Raw genomic sequence first — 24,046 nt, forward strand, 5'->3', positions numbered from 1 at the left:
CCACAAAAGAATTTGAAGATCCAGCCGGGAGTGGCAGCGCACACCATTAATCCCAGCACTCGGGAGCCAAAGGCAGGTGGATCTCTGTGAGTTCGAGATCAGCCTGGCCTACAAAGTGAGTTCCAGGACAGCCTGGACTACACAGAGAAACCCTGTCTCCATAGTCCAAAAAAAAAAAAAAGGTATTCGGAGATTCTGGTAACACGCTTTGCTGCAAAGGGAGATGGAGATGTTCTAAAGGGGCAGGGAGCGAGAAGGACACAGTTGTCCAGGCAGCGGCCAAATGGACAGAGACCTGGGATATGTTTTCAGGACACTCATAAAGCATGAGGAGTCCCTCAGTGTGGACGGTTAACAGTGGTATGTGGGTAACATTGGGCTGCTCAGTGAGAAAAGCCCTGGTTTTTATCACTGGTTAATTTATCTTTTTTTAAAATTACATTGTGTGTGTGTGTGTGTGTGTGTCGGTATGGGTGCATGTGTGCTAGAGCACAAGTGTGGAAGTCAGAGCACAACTTGAAGTTGTTTCTTTCTTTCATGTGGGTCCCCGAGATTGAACTCAGTTTGTTAGGCTTGGCAGCAAGTTCCCTTACCCACTGAGCCATCTCGCCAGCCCAAGTGCTGGTTAATTCCTATGGTGTAAATAGCATACCATGTGTTGCTGGAGGGCTTCTCTCCAGGTTCCCCAAGCCCCGCAGTCCCACAATCCACTTACAAAATAATCACTCAGACGCTTATATCACTTATAAACTGTATGGCCGTGGCAGGCTTCTTGCTAACTGTTCTTTTATCTTAAATTAACCCATTTCTATAAATCTATACCTTGCCACATGGCTGGTGGCTTCCCGGCATCTTCACATGCTGCTGGTCATGGCGGTGGCTGCAGTGTCTCTCCCTCAGCCTTCCACTTCCCAGAATTCTCCTCTCTCCTTGTCCCACCTACTTCTTGCCTCGTCACTGGCCACCAGTGTTTTATTTATATAGAACAATATCCACAGCACTTGCCCTTTTTTCTTTTTTTTTTTTTTTTAAAAAGGAAGGTTTTAACTTTAACATGGTAAAATTATATATAACAAAACAATTACCGAGGAAGAATTATAGTTACAATATTAAAGAAGATGTCTTATCTATCTTATATTTGTGAGTTTAAGGTTTTATATATAACTTATCTTTTATCATAACTGAGGAAATTACAACTATCTAGTTTTCAACCACATCAAAGACCTGAGAAGGAACATAATGGTACCTGAGAAATGGTAGATGGATGCAAGCAACTTTCGGGAATCTTGCAAGAGTAGACCAAGACAGCTGGCAGCCTGGACAGTCACCTAATGTTTCTCAGCATTGTTGGTGCATTCAGATTGGCTCCAGGCCTAGAATATCTGACAGACCATTTTCAGAAGCAGGAATTTTGAGAGACCATCTTACCCTGTCTTGGCAGAGTACAGTGGTCACTTTCCTTGTGTCCCGCTTGTCCAGAAAGGACAGCATTGCATTTGTACTGTCAGCCATCAAGGCAAGGGCAGTTCTTTGCCCAGTAGGCCATTTTGTGCCAAAAAGACAAACTTCCAAATGGAAATGTCTTAGAAGCCCAACATTCTCTCAGGATCAATTGGTGCAGCCAGGAGCAATTGTGTCTCACATCAACAGAATTTTAAGTTATTTAAATGCCATATTCTCTAGGTCTATGAAGTGTTTGAAGATTACCTATCTATCTGAAATATATCTATGTATACCTAGAAAACTTAACTAACATGGCTACAGATATGATTATTATAGATGACTAATTATTAATCTATTTTTTAATTATCCATTACAATTTTAAATGAGTTACATAAACATAATACCTCAAACAAGAATAGAAATATATATATACACAGTATAACAATATTAACTTCAAGTTTGTATCAATAAACTAAAATCCATACCAATGTAAAACATTTTAAACATAAACTAAAATCTATACCAATGTAAAACATTTTAAACAAGTTGTTCTTTAAAAGTAGGTTAATTAATCTATCCTTTTATCTTATCATCTCTATATCCTCCTATATATCTATATTATATCCCCTTTTCTTTTTTAGAAAGAGATCACATTTATAATCAATCTGTTTTAAATAAAAATATTGGTTTTCTCTGTCCCACACCAGAGGGCTCTTCTGATTTGGGACACAAGAATTGCCTAACCATTTTTTTTTTAAAGCAATATGTCTGGGTTTAGAGGGGGAGTGAGCCAATTCCACCTCTAAAGCCAGCTTGGTATATTGGGGAATTTGGGCGTAGCATCTCTTACTACTTCCTGCTGGAGGGGGGCGCTGTATCTTATGGGGATGCAAAGAAAATTTTAGACCTATGGGGTAGTCCGTGAGGCTGTATTGTTTGAACCAGTTGCCTTGAAACCGCTCTGGATGCTGGATCATCTGGGCCATGGTGTCATCAGAGACCTTTCAGGGGGTCTTGGCTGTTGAAACCTGATGTATCTTAATCTGGAACAAATACACAGCCTCTGGCTTTCTGTGGAAACAAAAGCAGAACCTCTTTTCCAAAGTAACATATCCTTAAATCCAAATTTTGAAGTCAAGGTACCTTTAAAATATACATTTTGGCATAACTCAACAGCTTTTGCAATCAAATGTTTTTCTTCAGTTACGAATAACAAAGAGAACATAATCCAGATTCTCTGTGTGGTAGCCATATTTACGTGGCTTATGTTTTATATTAGCTTGAGCCTATTGCTTTAAACTGTACATTCTAAGACTGAAACAGGCTGTGGCTGCTGGCTCCGCCCACTTCAGCTTCCCAACATGGCGGTGGTACATTTTCCGCCAGCTCTGGGAGTCATCAAGTCTCAGAAATAGTGGGTCTAAGCTTTTATCAAAGCAGCGTGTAGCCCAGAAACCTCTTTTTTTTTTTTTTTTTTTTAAATACTAGTAAAGACTAAATCTACCACACAGCATAATGTGCCGCTGGCAGACACCTCATTCCCGCCATACTGCCGGTCAAACGCACCCGCCAGGAACCCGCCAGTGTTCAAACCCGCGTTTTGCGGCGTCTAGCTGCCTGTATGAGACAAGAAGCAGGAACCTGGTTTTGGCTCTGTTTAGAATTGGTTATTAAATATTCTCAGGTTTAAGGTGGAAACTCGAGCCGTTGGGCGCCATTTGTTGCTGGAGGGCTTCTCTCCAGGTTCCCCAAGCCCCGCAGTCCCACAATCCACTTACAAAATAATCACTCAGACGCTTATATCACTTATAAACTGTATGGCCGTGGCAGGCTTCTTGCTAACTGTTCTTTTATCTTAAATTAACCCATTTCTATAAATCTATACCTTGCCACATGGCTGGTGGCTTCCCGGCATCTTCACATGCTGCTGGTCATGGCGGTGGCTGCAGTGTCTCTCCCTCAGCCTTCCACTTCCCAGAATTCTCCTCTCTCCTTGTCCCACCTACTTCTTGCCTCGTCACTGGCCACCAGTGTTTTATTTATATAGAACAATATCCACAGCACCATGGCTGACCCGAAGGTAACCACATCATGTGGCAAGGACTGTGATGCTGGAAAGAGACCCCGTGGCTCTGCCCTGAAAGCGTGTAGAAATAACCTTTCTATGCTGATAATAGTAAAATGCTCAGTGATGAGTCAGAGTGTGGGTTACTCCCATGAGTTTATTCAGTTTAATTTTTAGTTATGTTGGAGTTTTAACAGTCCTCTTGAAATTTTTACTGAACAATGAAATCCAGAGATGGGGGTTACAGCTCTAGTTAGCATTCCTAAATAGAATTTGGCCAGGATAGGTATCCACATCCACCATAGGAGGCAGAATCCAGCCTCACCAAGAAGCTCTACCCACCCACTGGGCACAGGCCTCATTCCCAGGCAAGTGCCCTCCTCACACAACAGTTTCATACCCAGTAACACAGTGCCCAGGACATCTGTTCATGCTACTGACCGCCTAAGGTCAATAATTGTCACGTGTCAACTAATGTGACCCCATCACTACTGTGACGTGGCTCCTGTTGTCATCCTGATTTATAGGTGACACAGCCAATTCCAGGTGAGTCTAAAGCACTTGTCTTGGGTCACACAGCGAGGGCAGAACCAGATCTACACTTGTCACCTTCTTTTTCTCTGGAGTATGAGAGAAAGGAGAAGGTGTGGAGGACTAGGGCCTCAAGGAGCCACACCCTTGGAGCTACAGTCTCCAGAGGACCTGGTAGGGAACTGAAGGTTCCAGGGAGAGGGAGGGCAGGTAGCTCCCTGTCTTTCTCTCCTGTCTGTTTGTATGTATGCCTCTGTCTATCTGTCTCTCTGCCACCCTTCTCTCTCTATGGTGCTAGGAATCAAACCTCTGGTTTTGTCCATGTAGGGAAAAAAAAGTCTGCTGCTGATTTATCCACCTCAAACCTTCATTGGTTAATTCTAGGCAGGTGCTCTGCCACAGAGCCACACCCCAGCCCCTCACTGGGGGATTCTAGGCAGGGGCTCTACCACTGAGCCACACCCCAGCCCCTCACTGGGGGATTCTAGGCAGGGGCTCTACCACTGAGCCACACCCCAGCCCCTCACTGGGCATTCTAGACAGGTGCTCTATCTCTGAGCTATGTACTCCAACCCATGTGGATCTCAAAATATCTAATCCAATCTCCTTCATTCTGGACCCCAGACATGGCGAGCATTTAGAGAGTCATCTGGAAAGTCACTGTCCTCGACAGATGTGTCTCCTGACAGAAGGGACTATCTCTCTCCATTTACCCTCCTACATCATAAATTTTTGGATTGGAAAATGGTTCTCTCTATTTTCAGAGGAAACAATAAAGCTATTTTCAGCCTGGGAACAAATGAGGGCACTGGTCATAAAAGTCTAAAAGCTGGTCCTAGGTAGCCCAGGGTCCTGTCAAAGATGTCAGCAGCCTTCTCCACACTGGGGGCACTTGGTGTCACAGGGTAGGGTGTACCAAAAGGATGTAAGCACAGAGCCACAGGGAACCAGGGAGAGTATCCTGGAGTCACAGAGCTGACGAGACCCTTGGTTTTAATAGACTCAGAAACTGAGGCCCACGGAAGGGCAGTGCCCCGCCTTAGGACGCACAGCCTGTGGGTGCCAGGGCCTCACACTGCAAGGCTCTGCTGGGCATGTGGCTGTAGTTACGGTGTTTTCTCAGCGCCTGGGAACAGATGGCCCCAGCTCCCACCCACGGAAGCCAAACATTTTCCCTGGCTCACTCGCTCAGCAGCCCGCTCTTGTAAATAGAGAGTAGAAGAGCTTTCCCAAGCGGCGTGTGCGTGGCTCACAGAGCCCGACACCACGAGGAGAAGCCTTGGAGGGAGTACAGGTGGACTCAGGTAAGTGAACCCCAGCCCAGGGGGTCCCAGACAGGGCCAGGAGCCCTGGACCAGCAGTGAGTCATGAGAGAGTGCAGCACAGGCCAGGCGAGGCAGGCTTGGGATCAGTCTTGCCTCAGCCACTCCCGTGGGGTCTGGCTGGCGCTCTCTGGCATCAGTTTTCTTGACTGTGAAATGGACACACTGTGAGTCTTCTAGGAAGTGGATGAGTCTGTAGAGAATCTGGTGCTCTTTCCTTCCTTCACCTGGGGGTTCATTTCAGGGCGTCTCACTTCACCCTCTTTCCCCCAAGCCTTTTTTCTGCTCATTCTTATTTCCTCTGCTGTGTGACCTTGGGTAAATGTCTTCCCCTCTCTGGGCCTCATTCCGGTGGCAAAGGGAAGACACAGGAGGCTTCCTGGAGGAGGAGAGACGCTGGAACTTAGAGATGAAGGAGCACAAGCATGAAGATGAGAAGGCTCTCTCTGTGGGGCGGGGAGGCTTCCCCAGGAGGGGGAATCTTTGTGAATAACACGGACAAAAAGCCTACAGGATGGACACAGTGGGGCATGCCTGGAATTCCAGCACTGAGGGGGAGGCAGGAGAATCAGAAATTCAAGAGCAGTCTGGGCTATGTACCAAGGAAGGAAGGGAAGAGGGAGGGAGGGAGGAGAAGGAAGAAGAAAGAGGAGAGATAAGGGAAAAAAAGAAATCATAGGACAGGGGAGCTAGGCTTTGAAGGATAGGCTGGTGCAGGGCGGTGGTGGGGGGATGGGGGGTGGGGAATTGCCCACGGGCCCCTGAAAGCCGGAGTTCAAAGGAGTACCGAAGACAGCCAGCGAGAAGGGGTGCAGTCAGCACCCCTGGGGCAGCAACAAGGCTAGGTGTCCCTGAGGGGTTTCACCCCATCCCCTCCTGCCAGCCACACCGCAGCAGCCGGCAATGAAGAGGTATTTCCAGCTAAAAAGCCCTTGGAGCTGGGCCAGGCAGCTCCTGGGTCCCAAGCCAGCCTCCAGCAGTACCCGCAGTCCTTGCTCCCCAGTCCCGGTCCGGGAGGCTCAGTCCCATTAAATGCTTGATGCAAGGGGACCTAGCAGTCTGGGGGGTGGGGTTCGGGGAAGCATTGGAAGGACAGATTTTGGGGGCTGGGGAGGGATGGACATTTGTCCTGCTGCACTGTGTGACTTGGACAAGAAGCTGGACTGCCCTCTGTGATGGATAGCCTCCCAATGGCAAGATGCAGATCCCAGCAAAGGATGCACTTGCCCGCAAACCCACCTGCCCCATCCCCCACCCCCACCCCCACCCCCGCACCGGAGCCCCGCCGTGTGTGGCAGGCAGCACATCCTTGCCCTGCCAGGACAGTCCCTACCTCTGTTGCTTCCTTCCTTCTTTCTTTCCTTCCTTCATTCCTCCCTTTCTTTGTTTTTATTTTAAAAATTCTTTTTCTTCCCATTTCTTTGTTTTATTTTTATTTCTTGTTGTCTTTATTTCTTTGCTCTTTTTGAGACAGGGCTAGCCCAGAACTCACTGTATAGCCCAAACTGTACCCAAATTCCTGGTTCTCCTGTCTCCACCTCCCCAGCTGCTGAAATTACAAGGATGTACTAACACACCCTGATAAATGTATACACAGTGCCGTGGGATTTCACAGTGTCCTTACAGCCTATGACACAAGTGCTTCAAAAACCAAATCTGAATGAATTGCACAGGAAAACTGATTTTTTAAAAATTTTATGTACATGTGTGTTTTGGCTGCATGTATGTTTGTACACATGCATGTACCTGGTGTCCTTGAATGTCCTGGGACTTGAGTTACAGCTGGTTGTGAGCTACCTACCATGTGGATGCTGGGAATCGAATCTGGGTCCTCTGGAAAGAGTAGTGTTCTAACCACTGTGCTCTCTATCCAGCCCTAGAAATACTGATTTTTAATGCCCTATCCCCTCTGCCCCAGTGTTGGGAATAAACCTGGAGCTTTATGTAAATTAGGCAAGCATTATGCCTTTATTATTTTTTGCTGGGCTGGGGATGAACCCACAGCCTCTTGCACACTAAGTAAACCCTGTGCCTTTGAGCCACATCTCCAGCCCCTGCCTTGGGGAGTCTAGGTGGGCATTTTACTGCTGAGCTACCTGAAGCTCTGGTTTCTGCCCAGGAGGCCTTAGGAGTCTGTCCATGGTGCTGGAGTGGAGGACAAGCCACCCAGGAGTTGATCCTCAGGTTCCAGCCAGCAGCTTGGGCAGGTCCCTAGGCAAATCTGCTGGGGACACCCTGCCCGAGGCCAGGTTTTGATGCCTTGAACTTGGTCCACCCAAAAGGATCCCAGAAATCCCAAGTTTTTGGGTTACTGTGAGGAAAAGTGTAGTTAATGTGTCACAGGGATGTGTCACTGTAACTGATTATAACACCCACGACCCCCCAAGTGGAGCCCTGGCTTCCTCTTCTACCAGCTGTCATCTGTGAAAGGGCTCCCTGGGCACCACGGTCCCTGAACAAGAGCAGGTGTCAATATGAAGGCCACACCCTCACTGGCTCGCTGTGACCATGGCAATGGCCCTCCCTCTCTCCCTCCCCATGTCCTGAGCAGGCCTCCTACACAGGCTTCTGGCTGCTTGTGAGTTGATGGGAAAGATCCTAATGGCTTTAAGCTAATAAGTTGGGAATAAATTAGGTTTATGTCCGCAGAAAACAGATGGCAAAGGACAGACCTGAAAGAGCTCTGAGGTGCGATAGGGGACACCCTTGGACTCTTCCTCTCTTTTTAACTTTTAAAATTTGCATTTGCTTGTTGTGGGGAGGGCACATTTGTAGAGGTCAAAAGACAACTTGCAGGTACAGCATCCTCTCCCCCACATCTACAATTGCTCTCTCTCCCCCTTTCTTCTTTCCTTTCTTCCTTCATTTTTTCCCTTTGACAGTTTCAACATTTAGCCAAGGTTAACTTTGAACTTGCAATCTTCCTGCCTCAGCCCCTGAAGTGCAGGGATGACAGGCATGGGCCTTTGAAAGGTATTAAATGTAAGTTGGGCCAGAGGCTGGCTGTGGAACGGGGAGGTGGGGTGACAGCTGAGAAAAGAAACAGAACAGGCTGTGAGCACCCATCGCAACTCGTTTCGCTTTTGTTTATGTTCAAAGTTTTCATAATAAACTATTAGCTGAGCGAGTGGTGGGTTGGCTCAGTGGGTAAAGGCTTGTCGGCGAGCCTGGTGCCCCCAGCTCAATCCCAGAACCCACATAATGGAAGGAGAAATTTAAAAAGGAAAGAAGAGAGGAGGGAGCGATGGAGAACCTGGATGTGCGCGCGTGTGTGTGTGTGCGTGTGCGTTTGCATTTGCGTGTGCGTGTGCGTGCGTGCGTGCGTGCGTGCGTGCGTGTGTGTGTGTGTGTGTGTGTGTGTGTGTGTGTGTGTGTTGTAACCCAGGCTGACTCTTTCTGGCCATGGGCCATGGCCTTTAACTTCTGAACAGCCTGCCTACATCTCCTAAGTGTTATAGGTGTGCACTGTCACACTTTTGTGTGCCGTTTGCATGTGTGTCATACGTACATGTGAGTGCAGGTGTGTGCACGTGTGTGTGGAGGCCGTAGGAGGGCATCACCTAGTCCTGCTCTATCTATCACTCTCTATCTTACTCCCTTGAGACAGAGTCTTGCACTTAGCCAACAGCTAGGCAGGGCAGCCAGCAAGCCCTAGCCATCATCCCCCGTCTCCATCACCACCTCCACGGGGCTGGGGTTACAGGAGTGCTTGGCTTTTAACAGATCTTCATGCTTGGACAGCAAGTGCTCATATCTACTGAGTCATTTCTCCAAACACCTGTTTGTTTTTGTTTTGTTTTGTTTTGTTTTGTTTTGTTGATGGGTCTCACGTAGCCCAGGCTGGTCTCAAATGCCCTGTGTAACCAAGGATGACCTTGAACTCTTCATCCTCCTGCCTCCGACTCTGGGGTGCCAGAATGACAAGTGCACACCACCAGGCAGGACCAACACTTTTGCTGCGCATTTTGATAAATGCTTACAATGTGCAAGACACGCGTTCCCAGGACACAGAGCACTGCCTCCACTTCCCCCACAGCCCCACCTTCCCGCTCAGAGGGTAGCTAACACCTGATTCCCTTAGAGTCCTCTAGTCTGTTCTAGGAATTCACAGAAATGGGGCCACGCGATGTGTTCCCTCGTGTCTGTCTGTTAGCTCCAGTAATGCATCCGAGGCGCACACAGGTGCAGCGCACGAGGAATTCTTAACTTGACATTCTGAGTGGGCGCCGTGTGTGGACCTGCTGCAGGCTTTGATCCATCTCCCATTCGTAACACATGGCCTGTCTCCAGTTTACTACTATGAATAAAATGTACAGTTGTCCCTTGGTATCTGCAAGGGATTCTATATAAAACCCTTCTGGTACCAGAATCCAAGGTGGCTTGTGAAATCATGCTGTGTTTTGCATAGAACCTGTGTGTTTCTTTTTTTATTTTATTTTTTGAGTAGAAGACAAAGTCTCATATAGCTCAGGCTGGCCTCAAAGCTGCTATGGAGCCAAGGATGACTTTAGCCCTCTGTTCCTCCTGCTTTTACCTCCCAAATGTTAGAACTGCAGGTGCACCCCATCGTGCCCCATTTGGTGAAGCTCCAGGGATTGAACTCATGGCTTCACACATGCTAAGCAACTATTCAACCAACTTAATTACATCGCTAGCCATATTACATTTAATCAAAGTTTTTTTTTTCTTTTCTTTTTAGCAACTAAATAGATAATCATATGATTTTTGCCTCTTCCGGTAGGTCAGTGATGAATTACTGGGAGTGTGGCTCAGTGGTAGAGCACTTGCCTAGCATATGTGAAGCCATGAGTTCTATCTTCAGTGCGAGTATGCACGTGCACGTGCACACACACACACACACACACACACACACACACACACACATATCTAAAAATAAAAAGAAAATCTTGTGGCTGGCAAGATGGCTCAGCGGTTAAGAGCACTTGTTCTTGCAGAGGACCCTGAATTCCACCCTCAACACCCATATGGTGAGTCACAGCTGTAATTCCAGTTTCGGGGGGCCTGGACCTGATGCCTTCTTCTGGCCTCCTCAGGCAGTAGGTACACACTGATGTGCATATACATATGCAGACGAAACACAAGGATAAGATTTTTTTTGTTTTTGTTTTTGTTTTTGTTTTTCGAGACAGGGTTTCTCTGTGTAGCTTTGCGCCTTTCCTGGAACTCACTTGGTAGCCCAGGCTGGCCTCGAACTCACAAAGATCCACCTGCCTCTGCCTCCCGAGTGCTGGGATTAAAGGCGTGCGCCACCACCGCCCGGCAAAGGATAAGATTTTTAAAAAGTAAACAACACTCCTTAGAGGGACCACTCTGTCATTTGCAATGTAGCATATTCCTATTTTCTGAAATTCCCTAAATTCTTGTAGCTATGTTTAGACTTTTTTTTTTTGCTACTATTCAAAGATGGAATGGCTCTTATTTTCTTGGGGTAATCTTCATTGGGTTGAAGAATCTCTCTCTCTCTCTCTTTCTCCTTTTGCTTTTACATATCATTGGGGTTCCATCGTCTTTAAAACTCTCATAGGATTTAACAAATTTAATAATTTAATTATTAAATAATAAATTTATTATTATTTTTATTATTATTATTATTATTATTTGAAGCCATTAATGTCCAGTGTGTGAGAGTAGAGAAACAAGAATTCTTTATATTACTCCTCTCTGCCTTGTTCTACATAAGTTGCTTGCTTTTGGTGTGTGTGTGTGTGTGTGTGTGTGTGTGTGTGTGTGTGTGTGTGTTGCGGAACTATCTTGTTGACCCCAGCGTATTTGCTGAGACAGTCTCTCACTGAACCTGGAGCTAGATGATTTGGCTGGAATGGCTAGAGAAAGAGCCCAGGGCTCTTGTCTTTGCCTCCCCAGCGCTGGTATTGCAGGCACAGGTCGACAGTTTTTATGTGGTCTCCGGGGACTTTAACTCTGGCCCTCATGCTTATACAACAAGTACTTTGCTGACTTTGCCTCTCCCCAACCCCCGAGTTCCTTTCTCTTCTGATGGCAGATTTCTGCTCATTTATCGTTTCCCAGAAAGCCATTTTACCCGACTCCTCTGGTTTTTCTATACCGAGAGAGTGGAAGTTATCTTTTGGATTCCACCCCACTCCCTATTTCTGTGTCGCTTAACACTCTCACACTGCTTGCTTCCCGTGTTATTCTAAATCCTTTCTAACCATCTACATATCTCAGTGACTTAAGAGTTCTCTGTAGGGCTCACTCATGATTCCACTGATTTTCTTGGGTTTTTCAATACAGTATTCACATTGTTTCCTGCTGGGAGGCACATGACGTCTCCACCTTCTTCAGCTACGTCGCCACCCGCGGTGCTTGCTATTGCCACCAGCATCTTAGGATGCAAAGCCTTTCTATATTTAGAACTAATTCCTTGCATTAGATTTTCTGGACCAAAGGGTAGGCATGGTTTTTAGGCCAATGTACTTTCCAGAAGAGTTATTCCAATTGACACTTGAACCAGCAAGGGAACTATTTATTTACTTCTTTAATTTGTACTACTAGGGATGGTACTTAGATAAGCAGGTGCTCTTCCACAGAGCCACACCCCAGCCCCTCATTGGGGGATTCTAGGCAGGTGCTTTACCACTGAGCCACACCCCAGCCCCTCACTGGGGGATTCTAGGCAGGTGCTCTACCACTGAGTCACACCCCCAGCCCCTCACTGGGGGATTCTAGGCAAGTGCTCTACCACTGAGCCACACCCCAGCCCCTCACTGGGGGATTCTAGGCAGGTGTTCTACCACTGAGCCACACCCCAGCCCCTCACTGGGGGATTCTAGGCAGGTGCTCTACCACTGAGCCACACCCCAGCCCCTCACTGGGGGATTCTAGGCAGGTGCTTTGCCACTGAGCCACACCCCAGCCCCTCACTGGGGGATTCTAGGCAGGTGCTGTACCACTGAGCCACACCCCAGCCTCTCACTGGGGGATTCTAGGCAGGTGCTCTACCACTGAGTCACACACTCAGCCCTCTTCTTACCTTTCATTTTAAGACAGATTCCCACTAAGTTGCTTAGGTTGGCTTCCAGCTCACTCTTCAACCAGGCTAGCCTTAACTTTTGATCCTCCTGATTCATTCTCTCAGGAAGACAAGGATGTCAAAGTCTGGATCTGTTCTCATCCCCTCCAATGACAAAATGTCTCCCCAAGCTCCAACTGCTTCCTGGCCTTGTCTGATTTCAGTTCCTGACCCCACCTCCCCTCATTTTTCCTCCCTCTCTCTTGCCCTCCCCTCTTCACTTCCCCTCCTCTCCCTCCTTCAGTTCCCTATATATTGCCTTTATGGAGTAGGAGTAAGGGCAAGGTTTCTGTCGCTCAGGCTGGCCTGGGATTCATGGTAATCGTGTCTCAGCCTCAGCCTCCCAAGTGCTGGGACTGCACCACACCCAGCTCCTCTCCTCCTAACTTGAGAGTAATAAGCTCTCTCATCCTCTGCACTGTGTTCTTGCTATTCTTCTTGCCTAAAACACCCTGGCCACAAACCTCCCCAACACATTACCCTAGGGCCCTTTCCATCAGTCACTCAAGTACCTCAACTCAAATGCCATTTTCCCAGAGTGCTCTTTGCTAGCCACCTAGACAGCTGCTCATCTCCTTCCCCAGAGTCATGTGCTGCAGCCCACTCCATCACTCTGTCTTGTCTCATCTTGGGGATTTGATGGAACATGATACCTGTCTGTCACTAGCCCTTCTTTTTGTGGAGAGAACACTGCTTGAAAGTTTCCCATACCCAGGACAATAAGAGTGGCTTCCTGTACTCCAGGATGCCTTCACAAAGTTTTAATTGGGGAATAGGGTGGGGTAGGACTTCATGTAGCTCAGGCTGGCCCTTGAACTTCTGATCCTCCTGTCATCACCTCCCAAGTGCTGGGATAACAGACATGTGCCATAGTTGAGCTGTATCCATACTGCCAAAGCTTTAGACTGTGTGAAGCCTTGGGGTCTTTCACACTGAGATTATTATAATTCACCATAACCTCTAACAGGCCGTGGGGACACATGCTGTCCTTGAGTGTACGTATGACACTCCATTGAGCCAGGTCTGGTGAGGCACTCCTGACATCCCTGCACAAGGATCCTGAGTTCCGGGTCAACCTGGACTACAGAAAGGAAGGCTACCAAACAAACAAACAACAACAAAACACCCCCAAGAACTCTTTGAGGGAGGCTGGCAAGATGACAAGGAAGACCCCAGCCACGGGCCGAACCAAACAGACTTCCAGAATGAAGTGGGGATGCAGGCAAGGGGAGAGCATGCAGCAAGGGCATCTCTCTGTGCCTTGGTCCTGACAGCCCCCCAGTCCCCACAGACAGGTCACAGGGTGTAAGGACTTAGGACACTGTCCCCACTAATTCCTGGCCTCATCTTTACTGGCCCCCAGAGGGCACATGGCCAGGGCCAGGGTCAGAACAGACCCTTTTGCAGCAATCAGAGCAAGCCCCAGGTCTACATCACAAATAGCAAGCTTAAGCTCCAGGAGACTAAACCCAGGCACGAAGGTTGGAGGGGTTGGGCAGTGAAGAAGGCCAGCTAGGACACCAAGCCCACCCTTTGTGCTAGGCTGTCAGATATGGGGGTGTAGAGCCAAGTGGGGTGTGAGTGGGTAGAGGACAGCACTTCCGCTGAAAGCCGTGGCACAGGATAATGATGGGCCCATGCTCTGTGTGTGTGTGTGTGTGTGTGTGTGTGTGTGTGTGTGTGTGTGTGTGCTGGTGGGGGACAGCACATCATGGGAGGGGAAGGGAGGCGGGGCAGAGAGGCAGAGCACGTGCGAAGGCTGTGGGAGGGGTCACGAGGGGCGGGGCGTATGGGAAGTGATGGAGCAGAGCTAGCAGGTTTGGGGGACAGGTCATATATAAAGCCTGAAGGTGAGACCAGGTAGGTGTGACAAAGTGGGCCCAGAGGAAGGAGTGGAACATGTGTGAATGACGAGGGTGGGACTAGGCAAATGAAGTAGGAAGGTGGAGCCAGGCAGGAATCAAGGGAGTCGGGGAGGACAAAGGGTGGGGAAAAACAGGGGTGTAGCTAGGTAGGCAGGCAGAGGTGGAAGGCAGGGATAGAGGACGGGATCTGTGGTCTGGGTTGGGTCCGGCCAAGGGCACAGAAGGAACAAGGGTGAAGACAGCCAAGAGAAGTGGGAGCGTGAAGTATGAGCAATTCAGAGGCGGAGCTAGGGGCGGGGCCATGTAGAGTGGGTGGAGCATGGTTAAAGAAAATGGGGCGGGGAATATAGGAAGGACAGGGTTAAAGAATATAGTGCTGGGGCGGAGTGAATAGGAGGTAAAGTGGGGGTTAGGGGCAGATTCATACTGGGTGGAGCGCTGGCAGGGAGACGGGGCGGGGGGGGGGGGCGTCTGGGTAGTGGTAGGCTCCTCTGGAGGTGGGACTTGGGCGGAGTCATGTGGAGTAGGAGAAGTGTGATGGGGCGGGGTCACAAGGATGGGGCGGGGCGTCTGGTGGTGGAAAGAATTGCTGGAGGCGGGACTTGGGCGGAGCCATATGGTAGGCGGAGCTGTGGGGGCGGGGCCATGTGGACGGGCGGGGCACGGGCCGGGCTTGCTCGCTGCAGCTGCTGTGCCCCCCCACAGCACGCGCTCGCGGACCCGGGCCCGCGGACCGGGACACCCAGGAGGACGCCCGCCGCGCCCGGCCCAAGCCTCGAGGAGCGGGGCGCAGCGCGCAGGGTCCGGGCGCGGGCGGCGGGCAGCCACCGAGGATCCCAGCTTGGGGCCGGCCGAGGTGAGTGTCGCCAAGGAGGTGGCGGGGAGACGCCGGCGGGGACCTGTCGGAGCCTTTGTCTGCGGCGCGCAGCCCCAGTCGCGCCGCCTCCCCTCCCGCCCTCCCAGTAGTCGGATCTCTGCCGCACTCCTTGTCCTGGGAAGAGGGGTTCTCTCGCCCAGTGCCAGATCCCCTGCATCCCAGCTGGGAGCGCAGGACGCAAGCTCTAGAAGGGGACAAGCCCAGGTGGCCTTGGCCAAGCCGGGTCGTGGCACTACCTGCTCTTTTGGTCACACCCCAGGGGGTTCTTGCACCTGAAGTTCCTTCCGGACCCACCTCCTTTCATCTGTCCTTTCCGTACAGCCAGTCTAGTTCTAGTTCTTGGGAAAGGTTATGGCAGAGGCGGGGCCTGGGCACTGGGTCACGACCTCCGAGTTGCCCCAGAGGTCTCCCCTTTGCTGGGGGCCGTGTGGGCCCGGGGTCCAACTTTGGTTCTGCTGGGGCTGCCTGCGGAAGAAACATCAGGGTCTGCTAGTATCGGGACTGTGCAGGAACCCAAAACATGGAGGGAGATCGGCCCAAGCTGCCCCTCAGCCCTGCGGACATCCCAGGCCTTGATCAGTCTGGCACTGATGTTACATTCATCTGTTCCCTGCCTCTCAAAGAGGAGCTGCCCCCAAGGGACTCAAAACCCACAATCCTACAGCGAGGAGTGGAGTCTTAGGATGCGCAGGGAGACTCCCTAAACGATGTCAGGGCACGGGACAGGGGCATCCAAGGGCATTTAGTAAGGAGGAGTTGTGGTTGGAGCCAGAAGTTCAAGGCCTGATGAGGTTGAGCAGGTTGGCTTTTCAAATGAAATTTAGTTTCCCTGCCCCTTCTGCTGGCTTCAGGTGTGGGGCAAGCAGCTTGGGAGACAATCTCTACAGCAACTGGGAGGGGCCGGTGGTGGTCAGCCAGGTCAGGGTCCAGTTGGAGCTGTCTGGCTGTGGATTTGTTTGGCTTCTTCTCCTCCTTGGTCATCTCTTCTGCAGACTGGCGCTGTGTGCTGTGTGCCTAGTTTGACAGAACTGCTGAGAGCTAGGAGCCCTCTTTGGCCCACTCGGTGCTAAGGGGCAGCTTGGATCAGCATTAAAACACCAAGTGTGAGCAGCTAAGCTTTTTCTACCCACCACCAGTCCCTCTCTGTGAAGTACTCTGTCACTCTCCAGGCGGGTGAACTGGTGCCAAGGATGGTCTGGAGGCTAAAGAAATGACCTGTGTCATCTCCGGTGCTTTTGTGACAAGCACGGAGGGGTCCCGAGTCAGGTGTGTAGAGAAAAGCTTCCTTTCCCATGTCTATCTGCACACCCTTAAAATTTAATTGAAGTGAATATACGAGGGAAGATCCAAGACTCTGCATGTTAAATGTGGGGGGCTGGGAGAAGAGAGCGATGAAAGCCGTGGGGACAGTGTGGGTGGCAGCTGCCCGCCACGCTGACTGAGCCAGAGCAAGCAGCCTGGCAGGATGCCGAATACATCCGCCTTCCCGGATGGTGTGGCCTCAGCCAGGCAGAAACCTCTCACGCTAGTCCGGCTTGTCTGGGAGACTGCATCATAGGAGCCCCTACTGAACATGAGCCAGGCTTTTTGGATCCTGGGTGTCCTCCAGGACTGAGCCTCTATCACTAGTGGGTCCATGGACACTGTGAATAGTATTCCAACAGTGGCCCCTTACCCAGCCCCTCCTGTTTAGTGAGGAGGGTTGGTGGGCTGGATTCCGATTGGGTAACTTTAAGCCTTTCACTAACCCACCTCTTTGGAGATCAGACAAGTGTATGCTGAGTGACAAACAAGACCAGGATTGTACCCAACTCCGCTGTCATTCAAGCCCAGGCCAGCTATGCCCTAAGTCTTTCTAAGTCTCTCCCAATTCCAGATGCTGTTACTAGGACCAGAGTGGCTGGAGAGGGGCCCCTTAGGAAAGTCTTGAGCCTGGAGGGGAGGTTCACCTGGCTTCCCAGCCTCTTGTTAATGAGTACTAGTTACCTCTGGGTCAGCCACAAATATGGGAAGTTCCTTGGGCCCCAGAGCTTAAGTATGCTTTGGGCTCCAAGGCCCCAAAGAGACTCCAGTCTTGGTCCCTGACCCTAACACAACTCTGTTGAGAGAGAATGGAGAGAAGATATATTCAGGAAGAGGATTTGGTAACTAGTGGGAAGAACCAACCTTGGGCTCTGGGAAAGAGGTAAACTGAGGCAGAAGAGCTGCAGAAATGACCTGGCAAAGAAATGAAAACAGGTGGCTATGGCACAGGGCATGCTGGTGCCACAGGTACAGAAATAATTGATGTAGTTCCGAAAGGTGGGGTCCCTTAGGGATGGGGGCCTCAGCTTCTTCCATGGCCTCTCTCATGTGTGCTTGCTGAGAAAGAGAAGCTGTCTATGTCCATGATCTGACCAGCGCTGCGATGTTCCCATCTCTGTGTATGTCTCATGCTCTAGGAAGGGTATGGATCTTTTTGTTTTTCAGATCAAATTTTCAACAGTGTTTTAAAATTTATCTGAGAAAAGCTAGACACTCTATGTACGCAAGGTTACCCAGGTATCAGGGCTTTTCCCAGCCATGGGTTCCCTTTTCTCCAAAGATAAGGACAGAACTGCAGCTCTGAACTGAAGCAAGAAACAGTGAGGCAAGAAAGAGTGCAATAGGTGTGGGTGAGTGGTAGAGCCCCTGCCTAGAATCCCCCAGTGAGGTGCTGGGGTGTGGCTCCGTGGTAGAGCACCTGCCTAGAATCCCCCAGTGAGGGGCTGGGGTGTGACTCAGTGGTAGAGCACCTGCCTAGAATCCCCCAGTGAGGTGCTGGGGTGTGGCTCAGTGGTAGAGCCCCTGCCTAGAATCCCCCAGTGAGGGGCTGGGGTGTGACTCAGTGGTAGAGCCCCTGCCTAGAATCCCCAGTGAGGGGCTGGGGTGTGACTCAGTGGTAGAGCACCTGCCTAGAATCCCCCAGTGAGGGGCTGGGGTGTGGCTCCGTGGTAGAGCACCTGCCTAGAATCTCCTTGGGGAGCTGTAGCTATAGTTCAGTGTCCCAGAAAGACATTATCACACAAACCTGGGTTGGATTCTGGACTCTACTACTTTCTGCCCACAAGAGCAGAGTGAGCATTGTTACCCTGCATCGCTCACTTCTGTTGGCTGACTGAGGAACGCGTAGCGGCACCTTCCTCTCAGAGGGAAAGGATGAGTGAGACAGTTGCAGCTCTCGGCTGGCGAACAGTCTCTGTAATGTCACCCATTGTTTCTGATTGCTCACTGGGTCCTGGCATTCCAACTTCAATTTATTTTTCCACTCTGTCTGTGTATGTCTCCTTTGCCCAGGGTTTTCTCCTGCTCGAAGGCCACCTAGCTGCTCTTGGGACAAAGACCTCTGAACTGGGCTCCTGGGCTGTAGTCTCTGTTCTTACCATCCGGTTTCCATAGCAACAGGCAAGGTCACATCACCTCACTGCTGAGCTTGTATCCTTCATGATGAAACATCAAAGGAGAAACAGGGCTGGAAAGATGTCTCAGCAGTTAGGAGCATGTACTGTTCTGGCAGAGGATCCAAGTTTGGTTCCCAGCACCCAAGTCAGGTGGCTCAATATTGATCAAAACTCCAGTTCTAAGGGGGATCTGAGCCCTTTGAATTCCTCAGGAACCAGCACTGATGGACACAGACACACATATAATTAAAATAATAAGATATTTTTAAAAATATATTTTTAAATGATGGGAGAAATAAAGACATGTGTGGTAGGACATTCCTGTATTCCCAGCTCTGGGAGGCTGAAGCATGAGGATCATAAGTTCTAGGCCAGCCTGGGATGCAGAGAAAATCCTATCTCAAAACAAAGCAGATATATCTCAGTGGTAGAGCACCTGCCTAGAATCCCCCAGTGAGGGACTGGGGGCGTGGCTTAACTGTAGAGCACCTGCCTAGAATCCCCCAGTGAGGGACTGGGGGCGTGGCTTAACTGTAGAGCACCTGCCTAGAATCCCCCAGTGAGGGACTGGGGGCGTGGCTTAACTGTAGAGCACCTGTCTAGAATCCCCCAGTGAGGGGCTGGGGCGTGGCTTAACTGTAGAGCACCTGCTTAGAATCCCCCAGTGAGGGGCTGGGGCGTGGCTTAACTGTAGAGCACCTGCTTAGAATCCCCCAGTGAGGGACTGGGGGCGTGGCTTAACTGTAGAGCACCTGCCTAGAATCCCCCAGTGAGGGACTAGGGGCGTGGCTTAACTGTAGAGCACCTATATAGCGTGTATGAGTCTCTGAGCTTCATCCCCAGTTCAGCAAAATATGTTAAAACAAGTAAACAAATGGGTAAGGAATGAATGACAGGATGGCCCTGGGCATGCAGCCTGATGACTTAGCTGTGGGAACATGGTGTCTCCTCCCCTTACCACTTTTTCTGCCTCATCTCCTTTCCTCACAGTGTGAATTGCCATGGGCTCCATTGGAAGCCAGCGCCTCAAGGAGCCCTGCATGGCAGCCACATCTGGCCAGAGTGTGGTGACAAGTTTCAGCTTTGACAACTTCCAGCTGGAGACAACAGCAGAGGGTGCTCAGGATCCAAGTGTCAGAGTCAGGGTTGTCCCTACCTTCACAGATTCTGGTGAGTAAGTGACACTGTCTTCCTCAGGGCCATGACTGGCCACACGGTGGCCTCCAGTCAGTCTTTGGGGCAGCAGGAACCTCAGGTTGTCATGGAGACTAAGAGACTCAGTCAGGGTTAGGTGGCTAGGGTAACAATTACAACCGATGTCCAGTTCTGCACTGTGTCATGTGCCTCTGCTAGTGGCCATCCCCAGAGACAGGCCATGGCTGTAGAGTTTCCTTCTCTTTTGTTCTTCAAAGCAAACTGTTCCTGGCTGTAGGCAATGAGGCTTGGATAGGAAGTTCAAATCGCTGCTTCTCAGTTCCACTGTGTGATCTGGGGCAGAGACCTAAAACATCCCTGAGCCTGTTTCCCCAAACTAAAGGGCTGTCCCAACCTACTCTGCAACTGGACTTGCAGAGCAGGTCTGGGGTGGGACGGGTTCAGGTTCAGTTCTGCCCCTATCTCTAGCCTGCTTGGGGACTTTGTGCATGCTTGAAGGACTGTGCCCAGTGCAGGCCTCAAAGCAACTGTAACTGCAGCAAACTGTAGTGTCCCTTAGCACCATCCTGGGAACTCAGGAACCACCTGTGAGGTTTTTTTTGCATTTTGTGCAGCTGGTTGTTTGCTGTAGTTCTGTTTCTGGCTCAGAAACGTTCTTGGTGGAGTTCTGCTGGCTGAGCCCCATGTTGGGTTATGAAGAGCACCTGCTCCGGTGCAGAGGGGCGGAGTCACTTCAGTGCCAGCCCCCAAGGATGACAATAGACATGGTGGCGGAAGGGCCCTGGCAGACAGGGATATGTGGTGCACGGTGCTCGGGCATCAATGCTGACTTGAACTGTAAAGGCTGCAGTTATGGTGCTCTTAGTGGTGGAGGCTATATCAACCAGGGTTCAGTTAGAGAAAGAGAGTCAGGAAATGCTAGACAGAAGAAAGGAAGGAAGGAAGATGATAGATGATTGAAAGAGAGATAGATGGATGATGGATAGAAGATAGACAGATAAATGATTGACAGATGATTAGATAGATAGATAGATAGATAGATGATAGATAGACAGACAGACAGATAGATGATGGATGGAGGGAGGGATGGATGGCTGATAGAAGGCCAGGTATAATGACTCACACCTATAATCTCAGCTTCTGGGAAGCTGAGATAGGATTGCTAATACCCTAGACCACCTGGGATGCATAACTAAACTTTGTCTTAAAAAAACCAAATAAATAATAGACAACTGGCTGGGCAGTGGCCGTGCATGCCTTTAATCCCAGCACTCAGAAGGCAGAGTCAGGTGGATCTCTGTGAGTTCAAGTCCACCCTGGTCTACAGAGTGAGTTCCAGGACAGCCAAGGCTACAGAGAAACCTTGTCTTTTTTTTTTTTTTTTTTAAGACTTATTTATTTATTATGTATACAGTATTCTGTTTGCATGTATCCCTGCAGGCCAGAAGAGGGAGCCAGATCTCATTACAAATGGCTGTAAGGCACCATGTGGGTGCTGGGAATTGAACTCAGGACCTCTGGAAGAACAGCCAGTGTTCATAACCTCTGAGCCATCTCTCCAGCCCTGAAACCTTGTCTTGAAAAAATAAACAAACAAACAAACAAAAAACCAAAACAACAACAACAGAAATAAATAAATAATAGGTATCTGAAAAGATAGATGAATAGATAAACGATAGCTGGATGAGTGGGAGAGTGGATAAAGAGACAGATAGCTAAATGATGGGTGGGTGAATGGATAGGTAGAGTAAATAGATCATAAATTGGGTAGATGGATAGGCAGATGGATAGAGGGATATATAGCTGATGGATGAATGGAGGCTATATAGATGCATGAATGTAGATGGATGATGGATGGACAGTTGGAAGGGGTATTAGATGAATGATGAAGGATGAAGAATGGATGTATAGATGTATAAATAGAAAATGATGGGTAGATAGATAATGGCTAGATGGATGGATAGAAAGATGACTGAGGAATGGGTGGGTGAGGGTTAGATGACGGATAGATGGATGAAGGATGGATGGATGAATAGTGGGTTGGATGGATGCATGAATGGAGGATGTATGGATAGATGGATGAGTGCATGAATGGAGGATGTATGGATAGGTGGATGAGTGCATGAATGGAGGATGTATGGATAGGTGGATGAGTGCATGAATGGAGGATGTATGGATAGATGACTGATGGATGAAGGGTGTATAGATAGATGGAGGATGGATGGATATATGGATAGATGCATGGTTGATGGATGTGGGGATGCATGAGTGGTTCGATGGTGGATAAATGGAGGCTGGGCAGTGGTGGCGCACGCCTTTAATCCCAGCACTCGGGAGGCAGAGGCAGGCGGATCTCTGTGAGTTCGAGGCCAGCCTGGTCTCCAAAGTGAGTTCCAGGAAAGGCACAAAGCTACACAGAGAAACCCTGTCTCGAAAAACCAAAAAAAAAAAAAAAAAAAAAAAAAAGATGATGGATAATTGGATGAAGGATGGATGGATAAACAGCAGGATGAATGGATGTATGGATGGAAGATGTATGGATAGATGGGTGATGAATAGGAGGAAGAATAGTTATAGACATCATATGGATCTGTACACATACATAGATTATAGATATTATTATAAGAAATTGGCTTACTAAAGTGGGTCCGGTGAAGCCATTATCTTAGCGCACACTCTGATGCTATAACAAAATACCTTAGGCCAGGTACTTTATAAAAGATAGAGGCGGGGTTGGAGAGATGGCTCAGAGGTTAAGAGTACTGCTTGCTCTTCCAAAGGTCCTGAGTTCAATTCCCAGCAACCACATGGTGGCTCACAACCATCTGTAATGAGATCTGGTGCCCTCTTCTGGCCTGCAGGGACACATGCAGACAGAACACTGTATACATAATAAATAAATAAATCTTTAAAAAAAAAAAAAAGATAGAGGTGAGCTGGAGAGATGGCTCAGCAGTTAAGAGCACTGGCTGTTCTTCCATAGGTCTTGAGTTTAATTCCCAGCAACCACATGGTAGCTCACAACCATCTGTAAAGAGATCTGGAGCCCTCTTCTGACCTGCAGACATACATGCAGACAGAACACTGTATACATAATAAATAAATAAATCTTAAAAATAAAAAAAAAATGAAAGATAGAGGCACTTTAAGCCTCCAGTGGCTGGAAAGTCAAGAACTTGTCACCAGTTTCTGTTTGGTTCTTGTGAGGGCCTCATGGAGACTGGCACCACAGTGTGGGATTCTGAGGGCAGTGTCACATGGGGAAGCAGGAAATGGGAGCAAGTCACAGGAAATGCCGGGCTTATTGATGGCTCACTCACTCAGACTCCCGAGAGCGAGAGCACACTCCTTGCAGAGAAGCATCAACTCGTTTTAAAGATCCAACCACCTGTGACCTCTGCATTGCCCCAACGATGACCAAGCCTTCTCCAGCACATGAGCCCAGTGGGGACCACACCCGGGCACAGCAGAGAATACGAAGCAGACAGGCCTGCATCCCCACCCCTGGCTGAGGTCAGTTCCCAGAAGACCAAAAAGCCTCACCTGATTAGGCCAGAGCCACTCGGAATCATATTCTTCTTGGATGAACTCAAAGACCTCTTTAGAGGGACTTTCTCCCCAGACCCCTTCCCAGTCACACCTCAGCAAGTCACATAAACAACCAGGCCCCAGGCCTCAGCCTGCTGGGATGGCCTATGAAATGGTCCCTCACAGTGTACCACTTACCCACTCAGCTCCCATACACAGCTCCTTAAAGCATATTTACATACATACCAAATAAAGCCATATCAGGGTCATACCACCACTAAGCAAGCATAACACAGTCCATCTTTAGGCCCGTGAAACTATGTAAGCCCATTCCTCAGAGATCATTGGTAGATGCTGACAATTCTTCCAGGTCCTGTAACCACAATATACCTAGCAATTTGGAGCACATCAAAAGAAAGAGAGAGGGAGGGAGGGAGAGGGAGGGAGGGAGAGGGAGAGAGAGGGGGGGGGAGGGAGGGAGGAAGAAAGAAAGAAGAAAGAGGAAGAGAGGAAGGAAGGAAGAGAGAGAGAGAAAGGGAAAGAAAAGAAAAAGCATAATTTGTCTGTTATCTTTGTTTATCTTGTGGGGTGGAGAGCACACCTGTGTCGTGGAGGTCAGAGGACAGCTTACAGGAATCAGTTCTCTCCTTCCACTAGGTGGGTTGCGAGTATTGAATTCAGGTCATCAGGCTGGGCAGCACTCACCCCTGCCCACTGAGGCATCTCTCCAGCCTTCTATGAACACATCTTATATTACTGATAAGGGCATGTGAGAGTAAATAAAAAATAT

The 24,046-nt window shown here is 49.3% G+C and overlaps 1 protein-coding gene across 6 annotated transcripts in view; it reads left to right on the forward strand.

Moving 5' to 3' along the window:
* Positions 1 to 5,244: 5,244 nt before the first annotated feature.
* Positions 5,245 to 24,046, forward strand: part of Slc29a4 (solute carrier family 29 member 4) — a 32,312-nt gene continuing 13,510 nt past the window's right edge. For 2 of the 6 annotated variants that reach the window (XM_015986312.3, XM_076561349.1), the window contains exons 1-2: positions 5,245 to 5,343; positions 19,564 to 19,743. In XM_015986312.3, the coding sequence (XP_015841798.1) occupies positions 19,575 to 19,743 (169 nt within the window). In that variant the 5' untranslated portion in view covers positions 5,245 to 5,343; positions 19,564 to 19,574. Of the gene's footprint in view, positions 5,344 to 14,934; positions 15,134 to 18,469; positions 18,578 to 19,140; positions 19,452 to 19,563; positions 19,744 to 24,046 lie in introns of those variants that run through there. The other 4 variants (XM_042268600.2, XM_006992675.3, XM_042268604.2 and 1 more) reach the window with 4 other exon arrangements.

Source organism: Peromyscus maniculatus, chromosome 23 (assembly GCF_049852395.1).
Source record: "Peromyscus maniculatus bairdii isolate BWxNUB_F1_BW_parent chromosome 23, HU_Pman_BW_mat_3.1, whole genome shotgun sequence".
Taxonomy (NCBI): domain Eukaryota; kingdom Metazoa; phylum Chordata; class Mammalia; order Rodentia; family Cricetidae; genus Peromyscus; species Peromyscus maniculatus.